Below are 22,259 nucleotides of genomic sequence, written 5' to 3'. Positions count from 1 at the left end.
TCCATCCATCCATCCATACCACCATCCATCTATACCACTTAACCTGCTCACGGGTGAGTGAGCAGGAGCTTATACCGGGTGACTTTGGGAGAATGGAAGATCACACCCTGGACTGGCCAATATTTTTCACAACTCCCATGTACAACAGGCAATCATTTTCGCTCACATTCTCACCCTCATGGAGTGACTGTGATGCTTACCAATTACTAAATTTGAATCTTTTTGATGCAAAGGCTATACATTTTGATAGCTAATAACAGGTTTGTGCAGTGTTTCATACTATAATACTGTAGGTATCCATATCTGTGTCCAGTTTTCAATTATCACCAGCTATTGTAATTTTGGTGTGAAATTTGAGGGTTTGCTCTGACTGTGTGTGTGTATGTGTGTGTGTGTGTGTGTGTGTGCGTGCGTGCGTGCGTGCGTGCGTGTGTGCGTGCATGCATGTTTTCAGATTGGAATCGACATAAAGAGCTTTCCAGATTTTCATAATGATGTTGACTTTACTCAACAGCTGGTGACCGAGCAGTCAGTTTTCTGTCTGCCTGCCACAGTACGTTCCCATGCACCCTAAGAACTTTTTGGCATTCTTTGTCATAAAAATATCACATAACTAGCCACAGTGCATCCATTTCTTCTCTTCTCACAGGCTTTTGAGTACCCCAACTTCTTCCGCATTGTGGTGACAGTCCCAGAGCAGATGATGATGGAAGCATGTGGTAGGATCCGGGAGTTTTGCCTGCACCACTACCGGCCAGGCAGTCACGATAATGCCCTGGATCAGTGAGAGTCCAACTATTGTGATGGCATGGAAATTAACATGTAACTGCACATACTGAGCATGAATCTATATTAAGACCAAGTTTACATGCTTACCTCAGATGCGGTTTGTTGTCATCACATTTTCAATGGTCACCTAAATATGTCTCTTGAATATTTTTTATTTATATCATTACGTATGTACCAGATGGTAAACACTAGTTTGTTGTTTATTTATCTAATTGATAGTTACACTTTTTAGTCTTTAGAATTTGGGATCGCAGACCATGCATATGGCATTACTGTTGTTTTAATCCTCTTATTTTGAAGATGTCTCATGATTGTTCTGTACAGAGTGCTTCATATGGATTCTCTATGTTATTCTAATTATTTTAACGTATGTTTTTTCTCCCCTTTACATTTTAGAGTACAAAACTTTGGTCACCACCGCTTAAAAGTCACAAATATACATTGGCCCATAACAATGATCATCACTTTTCTGCCACTTACGGTGCCTTGATGCATGGCATGACATTCAAGTATTTCTCAATACGGTACTGCATTAATTATCGAATATAAATACATTTATAATACTACAGCTGCAAACAGCTTAGGCCCTTGCAGCCCCAGCACTGGCACGTTGGAATATTGACACATTGAAATTGGATTTTATTTTTTATGAAGTAAATCAGGATAAAAGCTCTCTAAATTGCCAATGGTCAGGCAAAATCTGAAAGGGAATAGAAAATGGCTGACTTTCCATTGAGTTTAGAGAAGAGCTCCAGAGAGTTTTTGTAGGTCTTGAGCTATTACATACCTGTATGTCTCCAATTTTTGTTAGATATTGGTGAAATGTTCAGCAGGGGTGTTTCATTGAAAATGTGTGGAGAGTGCAACAAACCCATATTTTTCAAATGTGCAATTAACTCTAAATTATTATTTTATCAATAAGCGACCTCTACAAAAGAAATTTCAAAATGGTGGACTTTAACAGCTGGTTTTGGAGATCATGGTCTGTTACATATACCTCCCAAAAATGTTGACGTTGGTGAAACATACAACTGGGGCTAAGTCGTTAAAAATGTGTAATTTGTAAAATATATTTGTAAAAGTATATTTGTAAAATAGTGATGTTGTTTCCAGACTTGATGGACTTGCAAAGTTTCAGGAATTTCGGTGCATGTTTAGATTCTCAAGAGTAGTGTTGTTTTCGTGATACAACATAATAAAGGCCTAAGCAATCTTCTGAGCAAATGTGAGGTAAATCTGGTTTTTGTGTTGGAAGAAAAACATCAAAGAAAAAAAAAGTGCTCTCATGCACACGTGACACGTGGAACGTGGGATGGACCTTCATGGAGCCTGGAAGGTACAGACGGACAGCGGACGGGCTAATTACCTTGCGTATTGGAAACCGTCCTACGAAGCGGGGTGCCAGTTTGCGAGATTCTGATCATAGCGGCAGATCCCGCGTCGAGAGCCACGCTCGCTGCCCCGCTCTGTACACCGGGGCCGGCGTTCGGTGCTTGTTTGCCTGGCGAGCGTAGCCAGAAACTGTGTGGAGGAGAGACACCCGGGCTCTCGCCCAGGCCCGATGACAGCGGCCAACACAGGTGTCAAACCTGCATTTTTTATTAAAGTGACCAGCTTCCCATTAAAGGGTTCGATAAGCCGGGGTGAAGGGACTCGTCCATATCTAACCACCCAAGTTAAATTCATTTTAACAGAATCAATCTAATTTCTTTATGACGCCAATCCCTTTCAAGTCGACTGACGCGCATGCCGAGTAACTCAATTCGAGGCAGGTCGTCAAAATGACCGCGCCATAATGATGGCTCCCTTCGGGGGTCTGATGCTTTTGTTATGTTATGGATATTTGTAGATGTCTTTGTTAAAACCTCAGGGATTTGTTGGTCTAGCGCACCCTTGCACTAGTTTTGCCGAAGTAACTATTTATATGGGTCTGCTCTACGTTGTTGCTGAAGTAGCGAGCCTACTTGTCTTTATTCGATAAAGGATCGAATTAATGGAAGTATGACAATAATAGTATTTGAGAAGAAATTTAATACATTAATTCCTAGTTCTAAAACTATATGTAAACTCTTGGCAATTGTCCGGGTGAAACTTAAACACGGCCCGACAAATACGGGACGGGCCCGTGACCAACGGACAATCAGACAAATTTAAACCTAACGATAATCCTACTAATCTAATTCAAACACATTCGTTATCTCACTCCAGTGAAGTAAATATTTAAACGAATTAAATATTTAACGAAATGAACTGATCCTTCAAATAATTTTGAAGGCAATTTAATTTGGCAATTGTTCGAGTGAAACGTAAACGCGGCCCGACAAATATGGGACGGGACCGTGACCAACGGACAATTAACCAAATTTGACTTCTAACAATAATCCAACTAATCTAATTTAAACACATTCGTTAATTTTATTTATTACGGTACGATTTTATACCATAACAACCACCCGTCAATGAATCGATTTGTCACACCAACCGCAAACAATCGATTGCATATATCATACAAATTAGCGCACAACGGATTTAAATGAGTATATAAAACACATTTATTGAAGAAGCATGAAATAGAATTGCAAATCTTAATTCCTCCAAAAATTGAACAACTTCACAAACTGATACCCGTGGAAATAAAATCATTCAATCCTCCAAAAACTGAACAATCCCACTCACTGATACCCGTGCAAATAAAATCATTCAATCTCGGAGTACTTTGATTATAAAACATAGATCAGAAAAGAAGGAAAAGGTAGCTACCATATGGGTGCTATTTTTTGGTGGAAATAAAATCAAGTGATCAGTTCGATCTTATTTCTAAAATCCCAATTATGGAAATAGGTTGGCCTCGAGAGGACCGACTGCCTGATGACTGTCCCCCACTCGCGTAAATACTGAAAAAGTCGTTCCCCTCACCTAGTTGCTCATGCAATTTGTCCAGTCCAATTCTTTTGAGTAAATCCAAGTCAATCCAGGCAAGCGATCTTGCGTCTCACACAAAGATCCCGGAGGCTTGGAAAAAGTCTTGGAACTCGTACGGACTTCTTCACGTATGGACGCTCTTTGGGAGAGAGAAGCCCCGACGCTGCCTGTAGCGGTCTTTTTATAGACTTCCCTGCCCCCCCCCTTTACTGGCACCTATATTTCCCATAGGATAAGATTGCCCAGTTTCTCACGCTTATACACCTGCAGCTGTTTCTGCCCTTCATCTGTCCCACGCACTATCTCTCACCATAAGTATAGCCACACCCTGGTAAGCACATCACTTCCTCTTTTCTTCACTTCCCTTTTTATGAAAATAACACTTCAAAATTACATTTCAATCAAAGATAAAATCGAAAATCCAAACCTTTAAATCAATCTTTTAAACATTTTTTTAACACACCATCATTTTCATAGTTGTGGGCACCTTGGTCCGATTGAGTGATAATATTGCTTTAAGCTGTTACAGAATATATTCTTAGCCAAGCAAAGAAAATAAGATCAAAACTAAAAACCACATTTGTGCTTCCGTGCGTGACCCAAAAACGACCACGTGTTTTTCTGTTTATCTCTATTTTTGCTAGTTCAACTTGTCTTGCCCAACTTTGATCTCATGTAACGGTTTGGCACCATCTCTTGGAAAAATTTGGAATTTCAGCAATGCCAATTTAGAAGAAAATAAACATCAGCGTTGGATCAGGGAGGCCATTGAGATCCGCAAGCGGGGCCCGAGAACCATCAACAGGGATGAGGGAGCCTATATGCTCTCTACAACCTGGAACAGCATTCTGGAGAGGTGAATGGACAGCAGAGGGCGTGGCTCACCTGTCAAATCTGACAGGTGAGCCACGCCTTCATCCATCTGCTGATAAAGATGCGTCACTATGACATCTGTGACACTCTGATGAAGGCGGAAGAAACCGCCGAAACATGTCAGGTGAATAACCTAAACAATTTGTTTGATATAAAAGAAACCAGTGAAGTGAATGCCAATTTATTCAATAATTCTCAATTCAAATTTTGCACCATCTGCTACTAAAATTTGGAATTTCAGCAATGCCAATTTTTTCAATAATTCTCAATTCAAATTTTGCACCATCTGCTACTAAAATTTGGAATTTCAGCAATGCCAATTTATTCCTGGGAACAATCCATACTCACTTTTCGCACCATCTTTTCTCCCCATCCACCATGTTACTCGACACAGGCCAGGGCCGACAGGCACGCCGCACTTCGCTCCTGGTGGTCGAACAGAGGCGGTTGGTACCTGAAGATGCAGTGGAATGGTGAGAGGCCCGTAGCAGAACTGGAAGCTGTTTGTCCCATCCACGCTGATCTCCGGCGGCCATACACCGGAGAGACTTGCCCAGCTCCTGATTAAGGCGCCCCGCTTGCCCATTAGACTGCGGGTGAAAGCCCGAGGAAAGGCTGGCCGAAGAGCCGACAGAACTCTGCCCAAAAGGCGGAAGCGAATTGCGGGCCACGGTCCAACACATTGTCCTGCGGGAGACCGTGGTGTCGAAACACCTCCCGCAGCAGAATCGACGCAGTCTGCTTTGCGGGTGGGAGCTTAGGCAAGGGAATGAAGTGCGCCATCTTACTAAAACGGTCCACGACCGTGAGAACCACTGTGTTCCCCTCGGAGGGCAGAAGACCCGTGACAAAAATCAACAGACAAATGAGACCAGGGGCGCCGGGGAACTGGCAAGGGTTAGAGCAGCCCTGCCGGAGGACGGTTAGACGACTTAATACATTTACAGATGGGGCAGGCCCGGATTTAATCGCGAGTGTCCTCCTTCCAGGTGGCCCACCAAAAATGTTGGGCCACCACGTACCTCGTCCGGGTAGCCCCGGGATGACAGGCAAGACGGGAGTCGTGCGCCCACTGCAGGACGGATGCCCGAAGGTCTTCAGGGATGAATAGGAGACCCTCCGGGCAATTGCTGAGGCCGGGTTGGTCGCGTGAGGCTGCCTTCACCTGGCGCTCAATGTCCCAAGAGAGGGTGGTGACCCGGACTGCTTGATTTGCTGCTGCTGTTGCTGCAGCTGATGCTGCTGTTGCTGACACTCCTCAATCAAGGTTCGGATCTCCACCGACAGACTGTGGTCTCGGTCCGCTAAAGTCAGGGCAATGCCGTCTGGTCGCTCGCTGGCTGCATCGTGATGGTCAGTCTGTACTGTGAGGAAACAGGCAGTACAGCCAAATGCAGAGCGACACAGACTTTATTGCAGGGAAGGAAGGGAGCAGGAGAGCGCTGCAGCGGCGATCGGACGGGGGTGTTGCCGTCACGGAAAGGGGGCTGGATGACGGACCAGGCTGCACTGGGTCGGGCTGGCTACGGGCTGGAACACACCAAGAAGAACGATCGACCACGCAAGCGGGCGATCAAGACAGGCCGAACAAGGAAAGCATTAAATATGCAAGGGGACTCAGACGGACAGCTTCAGATTCAACTGATTGGGGCCGTGGCCGAGTGGCAGGTGACGCAGCCACGTGACAAACCCCTCCACCATAATATACATATACGTATACAGACAACTTGGCTTGGATCATTAGGACACACAAACCCCTCCACACCATGCGGACCTTCCTCCATCAGCTCCCGCTGCGACACCCGGTCCAAGTCTGTCGTCCGAGCTTGTTCCAGCGCCACGGACTATGCGGCCGCCATCGGACTTTGCTCCAGCGATGCCAGACTCACAGCCGCCATCGGAGTTCCTCCCGGCGCCATCGGCTCCGTGACTGTCATCGGACTTCGCTCCCGCGACGCCGGACCCGCGGCCGCCATCGGAGTTCCTCCCGGCACCATCAGGACCCGCCATGTGTCCGCCAATTGCGGTTCTGTCCCCCGAGTGTCCGCCGATTGGGGTTCTGTCCCCCAAGTTGCCGCTGATTGTGGTTCATGTCCCCCAAGTTGCCGCCGATTGCGGTTGGTGTCCCTAGAGTTGCCGCCGATTGCGGTTCGTGTTCCAGAGTTGCCGCCGATTGCGGTTCGTATTCCAGAGTTGCCGCCGATTGCGGTTCTTGTCCCCCGAGTAGCCGCCGATTGCGGCTCGTTTCCCCTGAGTAGCCGCCGATCGCGGTTCGTGTCCTCCGAGTAGCCGCCGATTGCGGTTCATGTACGCTCACTTGATCCTTTTTTTTGCTCCTCTTATTTATTTATTTGTTGTGTTATTTATTCATTATTTATTCAGCACGCTGTTGTTATACTTGTTTACTTGTTTGTCTGTTGTGGGTGGGCCATGTCTTGTCACCGTGGGATAGGCGGGAACGAAATTTCGGTTTCTTTGTGTGTCTTTGGCATGTGGAGAAATTGACAATAAAGCTGACTTTGACTTTGATGTCCCTAAGTAGCCGCCGATTGCGGTCCATGTCCCCAGAGTTGCCACCGAGCACGGTTAGGACTTTGCCATAGGCCAGTGAGGTCGTTTGGACTGGTGCACTTCTTTCCATCACCCCCGCTCACCGCGTGGGGGTTTCGGATTTTTGGGACGTCGGGAGCCGTCCCTTGTGGGGGGGTACTGTCAGTGTCTGTGTGCTCACCCCTCCCTTCCTGTGTCTACTCTCAATCTATGTTAATCACAGTCACCTCCCTCTCGTTACCTGTCGCGTATATAAGTCCTGTGTGCGTGTCACACCCCTGTCGGATTGTTCTCATCTCGTCTGTCTTCGTCGTTCCTGTCTTTATCTTGTCTTTTTGTTCAGTTAGTCTTGTCCCTAGTCGAGCTTCTTATAGTCTGTCTTTGAGTTCTCCAATAAACCCTGGTCCAAGCTGCATTTGGTCGCCCTGCTCCATTCCTTCCATGACAATATACATTTATTGACACAAAAAAATTACAAATAAATACTTTGCGGATTTCACTTATCGCGGGTGGTTTTTGGAACCAATTATTTGCAATAAACGAGGGATTACAGTAGAGGACTGTCTCAGAAAATTAGAATATTGTGATAAAATTCTTTATTTTCTGTAATGCAATTAAAAAAACAAAAATTTCATAAATTCTGGATTCATTACAAATCAACTGAAATATTGCAAGCCTTTTATTATTTTGATATTGCTGTTTATGGCATAAGAAAACTCAAATATCTTTTGGTTGGTTGGTTGGTTGGTTGGTTGGTTGGTTGGTTGGTTGGTTGGTTGGTTGGTTGGTTGGTTGGTTGGTTGGTTGGTTGGTTGTGTACAGGACTGTGTCAGAAAATTAGAATATTGTAATAAAGTTCTTTATTTTCTGAAATGCAATTAAAAAAAACAAAAATGTCATACATTCTGGATTCATTACAACTCATCTGAAATATTGCCATCCTTTTATTATTTTAATATTGCTGATTATGGCATACAGCTTAAGAAAACTCAAATATCCTATCTCAAAATATTAGAATATCATGAAAAAGTATACGAATAGGGTATTCAACTAATCACTTGAATCATCTAATTCACTTCTGAGCATTGAAAAACACTCAGCTTGGTTCAGTAAACTAAATCACAAGTATGGGGAAGACTGCTGATCTGACTGCTGTCCAGAGGACCATCATTGACACCCTCCATCAGGAGGGTAAAACAGAAAAAGAAATTTCTTAAAGAGCAAGTTGTTCACAGAGTTCAGTTTCAAAGCACATACACAAAAAGTCTGTTGGAAGGGGGAAATGTGGCAAGAAACGCCGCACAACCAAGAGAGATGACCACAGCCTTAACAGCATTGTGAAGAAGAGTCGCTTCCAGAATTTGGAGGAGCTTCAAAGACAGTGGACTGAAGCTGGAGTCCAGGTATCAAAAGCCACTGTTCAGAAACGTGTCCGGGAAATGGGCTACAATAGCCGTATTCCCATGGTAAGGCCACTTCTGAACTCAAGACAACGGAAGAAACGTCTGACTTGGGGTATGGAAAAGAAGCACTGGACAGTTGCAGAGTGGTCCAAAGTCCTCTTTTCAAACGAAAGCAAGTTTTGTATTTCCTTTGGAAGTCAAGGCGCCAGAGTTTGGAGAAAGATTGGAGAGGAGTAAAATCCAAGTCGCTTGAAATCCAGTGTGAAGTTCCCACAGTCAGCGATGGTTTGGGGAGCCATATCAGCTGCTGGTGTTGGTCCACTGTGTTTCATCAAGTCCAGAGTAAATGCAGCTATGTACCAAGAGATTTTAGAGCACTGCATGCTTCCGTCTGCTGAAAAGCTCTAAGGAGATGATGATTTCATTTTCCAGCATGATCTGGCACCTGCCCACAGTGCCAAAACCACCAGTAAACGGTGTACTGACCATAGCATTACTGTCCTCGATTCGCCTACCAATTCCTCTGACCTGAACCCCAAAGAGAATTTGTGGGGTATTGTGAAGAAGAAGCTGAAAGACAACAATGCAAATGAGCTAAAGGCCGTTACTGAAGCATCCTGGGCATCCATAACACCTCAGCAATGCCACAGGCTGATTGCCTCCATGCCACGCCACATTGATGCAGTAATCTGAGCAAAAGGATTCCCAACCAAGTACTGAGTGCATTAATGGACATTTTCAAATGTTTGATTTTGTTTTGCTGTTATAAATCTTTTTTTTTTACTTGGTCTGAGGAAATATTCTAATACTTTGAGATAGGATTCTTGAGTTTTCTTAAACTGTAAGCCATAATCAGCAATATTAAAATAATAAAAGGCTTACAATATTTCTGTTGATTTGTAATGAATCCAGAATGTATGACTTTTTTTTAATTGCATTTCATCATAATATTCTAATTTTTCCGAGACAGTCCTGTATATCAAATAACTAAAACATAACTTTCTCGAACCATCCGTGTCACTCCAAATCATTAAATCCATTGAAATCTTCGTCCACTGTGTCACTTATAAACAACTCCGCTGACTCCGGAAGTAGTTGCGGCACTGACATCAGACTCATCGTCAGTTGCAGTTCCAATTATTCTGCAGGTCTAGAGCGCCCTTATGCGGTTTAGTATCAAAATAACATGTGAAGTGATATACTAGTAAGTAAGTAATATGCTAATAACCAAGTAATAATGTGTTAATAATTTAACATAAATCACTCCGGAGTATAAATCGCACCCCCAGCCAAACTATGAAAATAAACTGCTACTTATAGTACTTATAGTACTTATAGTAGTTAAGGACAGGCAAGTGGTCAGGGCGGGCAGCGAGCAAAGCGAGTTGGGTCAGTACACGGGTAAGGTCGGCAACGGGAATTGTTTGGGCAGAGCGCAGTGAGCACAGGGGCAGCGTTACAGGCAGGGTAAGAGGACGAACCAACAGTGTGAAGACGAGAGTCCGGAGATTAAATAGGCAGTACAGTAATCCCTCGTTTATCACGGATAATTGGTACCAAGACCTTCCGCGATAGGTGAAAATCCGCGAAGTAGTGTCACCCTCTCAGTCACCTTTGCAATCATTGAATATTACACTGCACAGGATGCATATGGTGAGGTCGTGGGGATTCTGTGCATTCTTGAATTCAACTATAAATGCACTCCAATCCATCCATCCATCCATCCATCCATCCATCCATCCATCCATCCATCCATCCATCCATCCATCCATCCATCCATCCATCCATCCATCCATCCATCCATCCATCCATCCATCTTCTGAACCGCTTAGTCCCCACGGGGGTTGCGGGTGTGCTGGAGCCTATGCCAGCCGTCATCGGGCAGTAGGCGGGGGACACCCTGAACCGGTTACTAGCCAATTGCAGGCCACACAGAGACAAACAACCATTTGCACTCGCACTTACACCTAGGGACAATTTGGAGCGCTCAATCGGCCTACCAAGCATGTTTTTGGGATGTGGGAGGAAACCGGACTGCCCGGAGAAGACCTACGCGGGCCCGGGGAGAACATGCAAACTCCACACAGGGAGGGCCGGAGGTGGAATCGAACCCGCACCTTCCTAACTGTGAGGCGGACGCGCTACCCAGTGCTTCACGGAGCCGCCCACTCCAATTCACTTTTGTTCTAATCTAATCAAGCGTACTAGTGTTAACAGTAACTTGGCAGCTTGGAGTTTTTTATATATATATATATATATATATATATAGGGAGCAAGTGGGAGCATTAAAGCTGATCATGGCGAAAAGTGGAAAGTCGTGCGCAAAACGGTTAAATTAAAAAAAAAATAATCGCAAAATATGAGTCCGGTGTGTGTGTGTCAGTTGGCGCGGGAGTCTTGCATGGCAAACGCGACAATAAGCTCGATCCACACGAACTTTGATACAGTACGTATACTGTGTTATCTTTCTTTAGAATTTCTGCAGTTTTTTGTTTTGTTTTTGTTTTTTGAAATTAAGAAAGAAAATTAGACTGAAAAAGTGGGGGTCGTCTTACATTCCGGGTCTAGACAATATAATCATTCACAACACTAGATGTCGCCAGATACCTTCACAGCGAAGTTACGTCCCAGCGCCTTATGTCTCGCGTGAGTTACCTCAGCTTATCGCGATTGTTAGAGTTTGTGCGCAACGGTAAGTTAAAGGTTGCAGGTATCGACTGAGTATGTTTCTGAGATCGTGTGCGTCTTTGACACAAAGTGAGTATATACATTTCATTGTTACTACTTTCCACTGTTGTGCCGTTTGTCCGGTCGCGGTTTGCTTCGTGTGCGCCGTTTGATTGACAACTCCGGCGCGCTTCTTTAAGTTTGCCTTGCATCGTACGAGTAGCCGTTACGCAGCAAATGTATTTTGTTGTCTCGATGACTTATGTTTCGTGTGTTGCCGAGAGTATTTCATAAATGGTTATTTAGTATAGCGGAACTGTAGAACTTTAGAAGTTGAGCGTTGACGTGTATTTCTGTCTCTTGCAGACTCACCCCCCCCCCCCCCCCCCCCCCCACACACACACACACCACACCACAAACCACACACACCCTACTCCTGACCTACATAGATTTTATATTAACACATTTCTGATTGTTGGGAGATGTTTTTTGGTCATCGTTTTATGAAAATCAATGTTTGATTGCAAAACGCAACAGGCACTGCCGCAAAGTGGTCCTTGCTGCAGAACCAATCAAAACTCGTAACAACGTGACTTGATGTCTCCCAATGGCATTCCTCCAACTCAGGAACTAGGAAGTAAATATTGCCTCTGGTCTATTGACAACAATGGACTTTGTTTGCACTTGGTAAGCTCTTATTTAATATAAATTCATATTGAAAATGGCTACGGATAGCCTAAGACAGGCTAAGAACAGATCTCAATGATTTGTGAAAAGCCCTAAAATGTGATAGGATGTTAGGAATCATCAGCAGTTTATATGCAGTCAATTTTGGCTTCAGAGATTACACATGGCTAATTTACGTTACAGAGAGTAGCTACAGTAACTCCTGGTTTTGCCTTACCGTCTTTCTCAGATAGTAATCTAACATAAAAGTTAGTCAAACAACCCTAACCCAATGCTAATAATACTTGTTTCACATTCTTGTTGGGTGTTACACTAGCATGTTGTGGGTAGTGCAATACCATTAAACAAGACCAAAGAGAGGGTTATAGTGGTAGAGAACATTTATATTGGTCACACAATAACAACATTACCATTTGTAATTTACAGCGTTCAGACAGTCCAAACACACACGTCTGTACAAGGTAGGTCGTTTGATTTGCACGTGCATCTCCCCTTCATACATTGTGTTTCTTTGCTGGAGCAGTACACAAGTTCCAGGATTCTAACTGGGGCTGGAGGAAGTGACATCCAGTCAATCTCAAAGAAGTCTCCATTGATGACTAACTTTATGTATTTTAGTAGCAATGCTCCAAAATGTATTGGTTGTTTTTCTGTTTCTCCAGATGCTCAACCTTGGACGACACTACAGATATCTTCTAGGCCTAATCTAATCTAACCTAGCGTGAGGGGTCTATCGTAATCTTGCAAGATCAAAGATTGAGCTGGACACCCCTGCACTGTAGTTACACATCACAAAATCAACATTCTGTTGATTCCTTTCTATTCCAGGCTAGATCTGACTTTGACTCATACATGCTGCATGAGGGCGCACTATGGCTGTGGATTAATTGGATTCTCACTGACAATGAGTTCCATTCACTGACTTCCGAAGTCAGGAGATTTAATGATTTGGAGTGACACAGATTATTCGATAAACTTGTTATTTTATATCATAGTTATTGATATATAGTTTATTTAGAGTAGCAACGTGTATGTTGTTAGACTTTTTTTTTTTTCAAAGTCAAAGTCAGCTTTATTGTCAATTTCTCCACAAGCCAAAGACGCACAAAGAAACCGAAATTTCGTTCCCCCCTATCCCACGGTGACAAGACATGGCCCACAACAGACAAACAAGTAAACAAGTATAACAACAGCGTGCTGAATAAATAATGAATAAATAACACAACAAATAAATAAATAAGAGGAGCAAAAAAAAAAAAGAAGGAGCAAATGCGCGTACAGCAGACATTCCAGAAAATAGCGCAACAGTGCCGCACGCTACGCAGAAGGGGGTAGCGAGTTCAGGGTCCTAACAGCCTGGAGACTTCAGTCGTTTACAATTTTCTAGGGAGGCCGTGAAGGCAGCAGGGGGGGGGGGGGGGGGGGGGGAGAGCGATCCGGGGCGCTTGTGTGTGTTGGCTCACATGTTGAGCTCTTGATTTGTGAAATAAAGAGCCGGTGTTGTGCTCAATTTGGTTCCCCCGTGAGATTTTGTTCCCCCTGCCGCGGGAGCGCGCACGCCTTATTTGGAAAGCAAAAAACCGATTCCGTATGGGGTCATCACTATGTTGTTTCAATAAAACCATGAAGAATTCACATTTGCGTCAGTCAATTTTAATTTTTAGAAAGGATTATTCTCATTTGATATCTGTAAGTTCATCAGCGTTCTGCCGTTGAAGCGGGATGCATTCAAAGACCAGTTGTACAGACGGAACACTCATTCACTTCACCAAAAAGCAACAATATAATTACGTGAGCTCTTTGCATAAACCTCGATGCAAAGAAACTCCTCTTTTTGGCTACCATTACATGCTACAAGGAGTATATATTACAAAGGAGACTTTATAATTAATTGTGATCATTCATCCATCCATTTTATTACTCAGGTATTTTCAAAGCAAATTAATATTGTTGCATTTATTAATTTGCTTTAAAATATAATTAAAAGCTGACACTAAAGCGATGTCAAACGGCGGCCCCGTGAGAATAAGTACCCCCCCCCCCCTTATTTTGAGAACGGTGAGTGCTGGACTCCAACTGTTTTTTTTTCTGTCTTCCTGGGGGTCTGTTCAGGTAGTGTGGCAAATTTGAACAGGTTCCCTCATTCCTAGGCCAAATTATAGGGGGGAACACATCCTCACGGCGGCCCCGTGAGGATATGTTCCCCCCCATTTTGAGAACGGTGAGTCCTGGACTTCAACTGGCTCTTTTTCTGTCTTCCTGGGGGTCTGTTCAGGTAGTGTGGCAAATTTGAACAGGTTCCGTCATTCCTCGGCCAATTTACAGGGGTGGAACACATCCTCACAGCGGCCCCGTGAGGGAATGATCCCCCCTCATTTTGAGAACGTTGAGTGCTGGACTCCAACTGTTTTTTTTCTGTCTTCCTGGGAGTCTGTTCAGGTTGTGTGGCAAATTTGAACAGGTTCCCTCATTCCTAGGCCAAATTACAGGGGGGAACATATCCTCACGGCAACCCCGCGAAGAAATGTTACCCCCATTCAAAACGGTGTATATGTGTGTGTGTTTAATTAATGAGGTGCATTTCGATTTACATGTTTGAAAAGCTAAACCAATACATATTTTAGGAGAGGGTTACAAATGTTCCTTTTAACTATTGTATGCTGAATACTCATAGTGAGGAAATTCTTGAATGCTTTGTGCAGTTCGAACTTAATAACGGAGAAGAAAAAATAAATAAATGATTTATGCAGTGATACCTTTATTACTGCACTTTATCAATTTCGTTGTCCTTATTTTGGTCAAAGAACTTTGTTTCTTAATCATATAACATACATAAAAAATAATAACTTTAAACTTTATTAAGAAATTTAAAAAAGCAAAATGTTCTTCAAGCAAGCTTCAAATATTTAGCATTTAATCTCTGTACATGTACACAAAAAAGAGCCTTCGGTTGGAGGCTCCCCGACACACAAGATGGAACCACCTGCAACACTCGTCACACTGAATCTGGTAAACAAAGAAAAAACCAAGATTATACAATGCAGCACATACATTTTAAAATATTATACGTTAGGAAGTTATAAACATCAAAATGTGCACTGTTAAAAACATAGAACAACAGACAACAATTTACAATGAATTTGTAATTCAATATATTTCTTAATCATCACATGCATTAGTTAACAAGACCGGACATAATTACCCATCTGTTGTCTGTGTCATGTGTAGCTTTCCCACAAAAAAAGCACAAGTTAGATAAATCATCTGTGAAAACAAAGACACAAGGATTGCTATAGTACTTCCCTGTGTAAAACTTAACTAAGTTGTATATAGCATTGATAGCACAGTCAAGACCATTCTTTGGGTGGCAATAACATCTCTTGGGTGAATATTACTTACCAGTTTCTAATAGAAGCATTGGGGCTATTTGGTGACAAGTTTGAATTCCAGACAATATTGTTTGACCAAAAGAAGGAAAACAAAAATATCTATTTGTTTATTTATTTATTTAGTATCCAATATTGTAAAGTTGCCCCGTGAGGATGTATTCCCCCCTCTGTAACTTGGGCTAGAAATGAGACAACCGGTTCAGGTTTGCCACATCACCTGAACAGACCCCCAGAAAGACAAAAAAAAAAAAGTCAGTGTAGGTCCAGGTCTCACCTTTCTCTAAACGGGGGGAACATATTCTCACGGGGCCGCCGTGAGGATATGTTCCCCCCTGTAATTTGGCCCAGGAATGAGGGAACCTGTTCAGATAACGTCACACTACCTGAACAGACCCCCAGGAAGACAGAAAAAGAGCCAGTTGGAGTCCAGCACTCACCGTTCTCTAAATAGGGGGGGGGGGGGACATATCCTCACGGGGCCGCCGTGAGGATGTGTTCCCTCCCTGTAATTTGGCCTAGGAATGAGGGAACCTGTTCAAATTTGCCACACAACCTGAACAGACTCCCAGGAAGACAGAAAAAAAAACAGTTGGAGTCCAGCACTCACCGTTCTCAAAATGAGGGGGGATCATTCCCTCACGGGGCCGCTGTGAGGATGTGTTCCCCCATGTAATTTGGCCTAGGAATTAGGGAACCTGTTCAAATTTGCCCCACTACCTGAACAGACCCCCAGGAAGACAGAAAAAGAGCCAGTTGGAGTACAGCACTCACCGTTCTCAAAATAAGGGGGGGGGGGGGGGGGGGGACATATCCTCACGGGGCCGCCGTGAGGATGTGTCCCCCCCTGTAATTTGACCTAGGAATGAGGGAACCTGTTCAAATTTGCCACACTACCTGAACAGACCCCCAGGAAGACAGAAAAAAAACCACTCTGAGTCCAGCACTCACCGTTCTCAAAATAAGGCGGGGAACATATCCTCATGGGGCCGCCGTGAGGATGTGTTCCCCCCTGTAATTTGGCCTAGGAATGAGGGAACCTGTTCAAATTTGCCACACTACCTGAACAGACCCCCAGGAAGACAGAAAAAAAAACCAGTTGGAGTCCAGCACTCACCGTTCTCAAAATAAGGGAGGAGGGGGGTACTTATTCTCACGGGGCCGCCGTTTGACATTGCTTTAGTGTCAGCTTTTAATTATATTGTGCTGTCATTATAAAGCAAATTAATAAATGCAACAATATTAATTTGCTTTGAAAATACCTGAGTAATAAAATGGATGGATGAATGATCACAATTAATTATAAAATCTCCTTTGTAATATGTAATATGCGAAGAGCTCACGTAATTATATCGTTGCTTTTTGGTGAAGTGAATGAGTTTTCCGTCGCATGACCGGTCTTTGAATGCACCCCGCTTCAATGGCAGAACGCGGATGAACTTAAAGAAATCAAATGAGAATAAGCCTTTGTAAAAATTAAAATTGACCGACTTAAACGTGAGTTCTTCATGTTTTTATTGAAAACAATATAGCGCTGACGCCGTACGACGCAGTATGGCATCAGTTTTTCGCTTTCCAAACAAGGCGTGCGCGCTCCCTCGGCAGGGGGAACAAAATCTCATGGGGGGAACCAAATCGAGCACAACACCTGTTACCAAACCCATGTCTTAACTGGTACTTTGGTAACGCTACATTATAGTTATATACACGTAGATCTGTGGAATAATTGGAGCCACCAACTGACAACGAGGCTGACGTTAGCGGCGCACCTAGGTCCGGAATCGACAGCTGTTTTTTTTTTTTTTTCTTTTGACACAGAAGACAAAGATTCTGATGAATTTATTGGTTTGGAGTGACACCGATGGTTTGATAAAATTGTTGTTTATATTACATTTATTTGATATATCTAGTCTGACGTCCGCAGCGCACGTAGCCTTTCCAGCGTCAAAAGCTGTGTTTTTTTTCTTTTTTTCTTTTTTTTCAAGTGACACGGAAGACGAAGATTCTGATGGATTTATTGATTTGGAGTGACAGGGATGGTTCAATAAAATTGTTGTTTATATTATTGTTATTTCATGCATAGTTTATATATTGTTATATGGGCCTGTAGAAAATTTTGAACTGCAACGCGCCGCTGACGTCGGACTTGTTTACATAAAGGAGGACCAACTTGATCGATGGCTTTAATGATTTGGAGTGACACAGATGTTTTGATAAAGGTGTTATTTATGTTATAGTTATTATTATCAGGCCCGTTCTCAGCTTCTCGTTTGTGTTTATGTTACGTTAGCATACTGTTAGATTACGGATTTTAGTTATTGATCTGACTCCAAATTGCGATCAACACTTAACACATAAATTGCTATGTCCTAATCCACACACTGGCGGACCTAACAATTTTGCGAGTTTGTTCTGTCAAAGAGAAGACCAGTAGATCAATCAGACCAAATTTACCAATTGTTTATTCCTGACAAAGCGCACTCATACAGGCCTGGGTCCCGGGTCCCTCACACTAAAACTCGTGCGTTTTTGTGACCACCAAAAGACGACACATGTTAGGGTTTTACAGAGTATCCTTATCGTATGATTATGTTGGAATGCAACCGGTAATGAATCCCATTCTATACAAGGTTGTAAAACACCCCCTGATATGTTTTGACTAGAGCACTACTCTTGCCCCCACTCTTTCTCTTAATAAATATGTCCTTGCAGTTGGGAGAGCTTCAGACTTCACTCCTTCAACGTGTGAACTCTCCACCTGCAGGTGTCTAAAAGAACTTGCTTGTCTCTCGTGTGGTTCATGCGAAATAAGTTGGAGTGAGCAAATCTCTAACAACACATTCTTCCGGGTTGCCCAGTTTTGAAGAAACACAATATGAATATTAAAGCATGCAAAACATTGTGAGATGATTGGTCGATGGCCATCTCCTCCCCGTCCAGGTGTTGCTAAGGTCAGGCGGTTGGGTTTTCCCCGCAAAGCCCGGCCACATAGACGTGCTGTTCTCGTTTCTCACCGACCTTGAGGTGTTCTCGTCCGGTACTCCCTATCTGGGCCTATTCCACAACACTTCGAAGAAAACAAGTTCATGCAGTTTGCCTGCACATTCTTCGCCACCCACCAATCCACACGAGCACTTCAATACTAGATATTAATATGATTATAAGTTTAACACAACCTTAAAAAATATGTTTCCAAACTCCCGAAAGCACATTTCCCTTTACATACCGTATCTTGTTGTTGCTCGTTCATGTCTGTTCTTGGTGTTGAATTTTTTCGAATAAATTTCCCCCAAAATGCGACTAATACTCCGGAGCAACTTATATTCATTTTACAATGGAGAATTACATATCCAAACAAATTTCAGCTATGGAATTTCAGTCGAAGCAGGAGGTCATCAGTCAAGTAAGAGTAACTCCGGAGTTAAAAGGTTTGATTTGGACAACGGGACTTCGGAACGGAGTGGTACGCACGATCGAAAACAAGTTTAATATTACATGTGCTTTATTGAGTGTCTTTATGTGTGAAGACTGCTGATATGAGATTTTAATTAAAATAGTTCAAATCAAATAATGAATAGGCCACACTAGAGCAGCGTTCCACAACATTTTTTGTGACACGGTTAGGTGCCAGACAAATTTTACCGAGGGGGATGACATCAGTGCCTCCCCAGTCATGTACCTCACCGCATGTCACTGGTTTTGACCGACACCCGAGAGCGAAGAACACAACATCTTCAGGCTCCCCAACAATAGCGGTAGCAGTTTGCATTATTTTATTGCAATGTTTTTCCTTATGCATATTTGTTTCAAGACTACAGTTACAGTTAGACTTCACTTTGATGGTTAATGCAGTTCTTGCAATTTTGTTGTTTTATCACAGTAGATTGGTTTATTTACATTTCAAAAACCAGAAGCCATTCATTTACAAATGTGATTGTACTTTAGTTTACATATTTAAATTTTCATGAGATTGACAGCTTCGGCGCGCTCCTTTAAGTTTGTCTCGTATCGTACGCGCAGCGTACACGCATGACTACAGCCGTTACGCAGCGGCACAGCGACTAACGGTCGCCAGCAAATGTATTTTGTTGTCTCGATGACTTATGTTTAGTACGTTACCGAGAGTATTTCATTCAGGGTTATTTAGTATAGCGGAACCATTACGCACAGTTAGTTATGTAATGTGTGCTGTCTACTAATAATGTGTGACGTCAGAAGTTGAGCGTTGACTTATGTGCAGTATTTCTCTGTTGCAGAATCACATACGCACGCGCGCGCGCACACACACACACACTTCATACAATAATCACACACACTAGAATCACAATCACACACCCAAAGACTCACCCATGTACCGCGCGGTGCAGCACGGTGCAGCGCGGTGCAGCACCATAGCGCGGTGCAGCGCGGTGCAGCGCGATGAAGCAATGCAGCGCGGTGCAACGCCCTCTCGGCGTGGCGCCCTCTCTGCGCGGCACCCTGTCACGACGATCCCTTTGCCGTCACGCAGGGCACTCTCACCGCGGCGCCCTCTCACCGCGTTGTCCTTTCAGCGCTGCGCACATTCGCCACCACGCCAAGGGTTGCGCACTGCGCCGAGATGGCTTTTGCCGAGAAGGAGCGGCTCCCTGGCAGTGTGACGCCCTCTCATGGTGAGGCCCTTTTAAGACAGCGTGTCCCGCTCTCGTCATGGCACCCTCTTGGCGCGGCGCCCTTTCGGGGATGCGCCATCTTGGTGTGGCACCCTTTCGGGAAGGTGCCCTTTCGGGGCGGTTCCCTCTAGGCGCAGTGGTCTCTCGCCGCAGTGCCGTCTCAGCACAGCCCGCAGGCCCTCTCGACACGACGCCCTCATGGCGCGGCGCCCTTCTGGCCCCCTATTGTTGCGACAACTTTTTGGCACAGAGTTCTCTGGGCGCGGCGTTTTCTCGGTGCCCTCGCGCTACCCTCGTGGCACGGCACCCTCTTGGCGCGGCTGGTTCCAGGGATGAGAACGGCAAGTGTGAAAAACCACTGAAAAGTAGCCGGGGTTTGGGGTCCGCATGACCCCATTGGGGAGCCGCATACCCAATTGGGGAGCCGCATGACTCCAATGGTGTATTCGAATGGACAATGTTCCGTGCCTCCATTGTTGAGGCAGCCGACCTGAGGTCTGGCCATAAGGTTGTCGGTGCCTGTCATAGACAATCCCCGAACCCGCTGGTGGAACTTCGCAGTAAGGGATGCCGTCAAGCTGAATGAGTCCTATCAGGCCGTTTTGGCCTGTGGGACTCCGGAGGCAGCCGACAGGTACCGGTTGGCCAAGCGGAACGCGGCTTTGGCAGTTGCTGAGGCGTGGCAGGAGTTCGGCCAGGCAATGGAGAATGACTTTCGGATGGCTTCGAGGATGTTCTTGTCCACCATCCGGCGTCTCAGGAGGGGGGAGCAGTTTACAGTGGAGATGGCTTGCTGCTGACCTCAACTTGGGAGGTCGTGAGTCAGAGGAGAGAATACTTTGAAGACCTCCTCAATCCACCAACACGCCTTCCGTTGTGGAAGCAGGGCCTGGAGACTCTCCGGTGAACCCACCAATCTCTGGTGTCGAAGCCACTGAGATAGTTAAAAAACTCCTCAAGGCAAGGCCCCAGGGGTGGATGAGATTCGTCCCGAGTTTTTAAAGGCTCTGGATGTTGTGGGGCTGTCATGGTGGACGCGCCTCTACAGCATTACGTGGACATCGGGGACGGTGCATCTGGATTGGGAGAGTGGGGTGGTGCTTCCCCTCTTTGAGAAGGAGGACCAAAGGGTGTGGACCAACTACAGAGAAAATACTCCTCAGCCTCCCTGGTAAGGTCTATTCAAGGGTGCTGGACAGGAGGGTCCGTCGATCATGGATTTAGGAGGAGCAGTTTTGCAGGCAAAGTGATGCTATTGGCTTTTTCAAGTTGTGATCTCTAGCTCTCACTGGAGCAGTTCACAGCCGAGTGTGAAGCGGTCGGGATGAGGTTCAGCACCTCCAAATCTTAGTCCATGGTCCTCAGTCGGAGAAGGGTGGAATGCCCTCTCCGGATCCGAAATGGGATCCTGCCCCAAGTGGAGGAATCAAGTATCTAGGGGTCTTGTTCTCGAGTGAGGGCAGGATGGAGCGTGAGATCGACAGGCGGATCGGTGCAGTCGGCTGTCGGCTGTAATGTACCGGTCCGTCGTGGTGAAGAGAGAGCTGAACCAAAAGGCAAAGCACTCAATTTACTGGTCAATCTGTGCTCCCGCCCTCACCTATGGTCACAAGCTATGGGTCGTGACCGAAAGAATAAGATCCCGAACGCAAGCGGCAGTGATGAGTTTCCTCCGCAGGGTGTCCGGGCTTAGAGATAGGGTGAAAAGCTCGGTCATCCTGGAGAGACGCTGAGTCGAGCCGCTGCTCCTCCACGTTGAGAGGAGCTAGATGCGGTGGCTCGGGCATCTCATTAGGATGCCTCCTGGATGCCTCGTTGGGGAGATGTTACGAGCATGTCCCACCGGCAGGGGACCCCGTGGACTCCCCAGGACGCACTGGAGAAACTATGTCTCAGCTGGCCTGGGAACGCTTTGGGATCCCCAGGGATGAGCTAGACGAAGTGGCTGGGGAGAGGGAAGTCTGGGAGTGCCTCCTAAAGCTGCTGCCCCCGTGACCGATCCCAGATAAGCGGAAGAGGATGGATGGATGGATGAAAACTCAATATTTTGCAACATATATACAAACACATATCTCATTATCAAAGAACACTCTTATTACCTACCTTTTGGAAATGAATTGTGAAAGACAAATTATAAAGTTATATTTGGCATATAAATCAAAACATATAACAAAATATAAAAACTGAAGTACCTTACCACAGTTGTACTAAATTCATTTTGTCTTCACTTATAAATTAGTTGACTGGTTCTTTTATCACAGAAAAATCGTTTAGGTAGTTTTACTTACCTTACATGTTTCGGCGTGTATTTTTGCCTTCATCAGTGTCAC

General features: G+C 44.7%; 2 protein-coding genes and 1 long non-coding RNA gene across 5 annotated transcripts in view; all 3 read left to right on the top strand.

Moving 5' to 3' along the window:
- Positions 1-2,013, top strand: part of tat (tyrosine aminotransferase) — a 42,593-nt gene extending 40,580 nt beyond the window's left edge. For both annotated transcript variants that reach the window (XM_088379675.1, XM_088379674.1), the window contains 2 exons: positions 455-553; positions 650-2,013. In XM_088379675.1, the coding sequence (XP_088235801.1) occupies positions 455-553; positions 650-787 (237 nt within the window). In that variant the 3' untranslated portion in view covers positions 788-2,013. The remainder of the gene's footprint in view (positions 1-454; positions 554-649) is intronic.
- Positions 1-7,800, top strand: part of LOC148395908 (uncharacterized) — a 52,101-nt gene extending 44,301 nt beyond the window's left edge. For both annotated transcript variants that reach the window (XM_088379676.1, XM_088379677.1), the window contains exon 3: positions 4,979-7,800. In XM_088379676.1, the coding sequence (XP_088235802.1) occupies positions 5,935-6,873 (939 nt within the window). In that variant the 5' untranslated portion in view covers positions 4,979-5,934 and the 3' untranslated portion in view covers positions 6,874-7,800. The remainder of the gene's footprint in view (positions 1-4,978) is intronic.
- A 1,596-nt stretch (positions 7,801-9,396) lies between these two features.
- LOC148395907 (uncharacterized) overlaps positions 9,397-22,259 on the top strand; it is a 34,697-nt gene continuing 21,834 nt past the window's right edge. The window contains exon 1 of the long non-coding RNA XR_015859129.1: positions 9,397-11,294. This is a non-coding gene — a long non-coding RNA (uncharacterized LOC148395907). The remainder of the gene's footprint in view (positions 11,295-22,259) is intronic.

This window comes from Syngnathus floridae, chromosome 6, assembly GCF_059516105.1.
Source record: "Syngnathus floridae isolate MCC-2025c chromosome 6, RoL_Sflo_1.0, whole genome shotgun sequence".
In the NCBI taxonomy this organism is placed as follows: Eukaryota; Metazoa; Chordata; class Actinopteri; order Syngnathiformes; family Syngnathidae; genus Syngnathus; species Syngnathus floridae.
The sequence above is the reverse complement of the archived record's forward strand: the minus strand, read 5'-3'. Positions and strand labels throughout refer to the sequence as shown.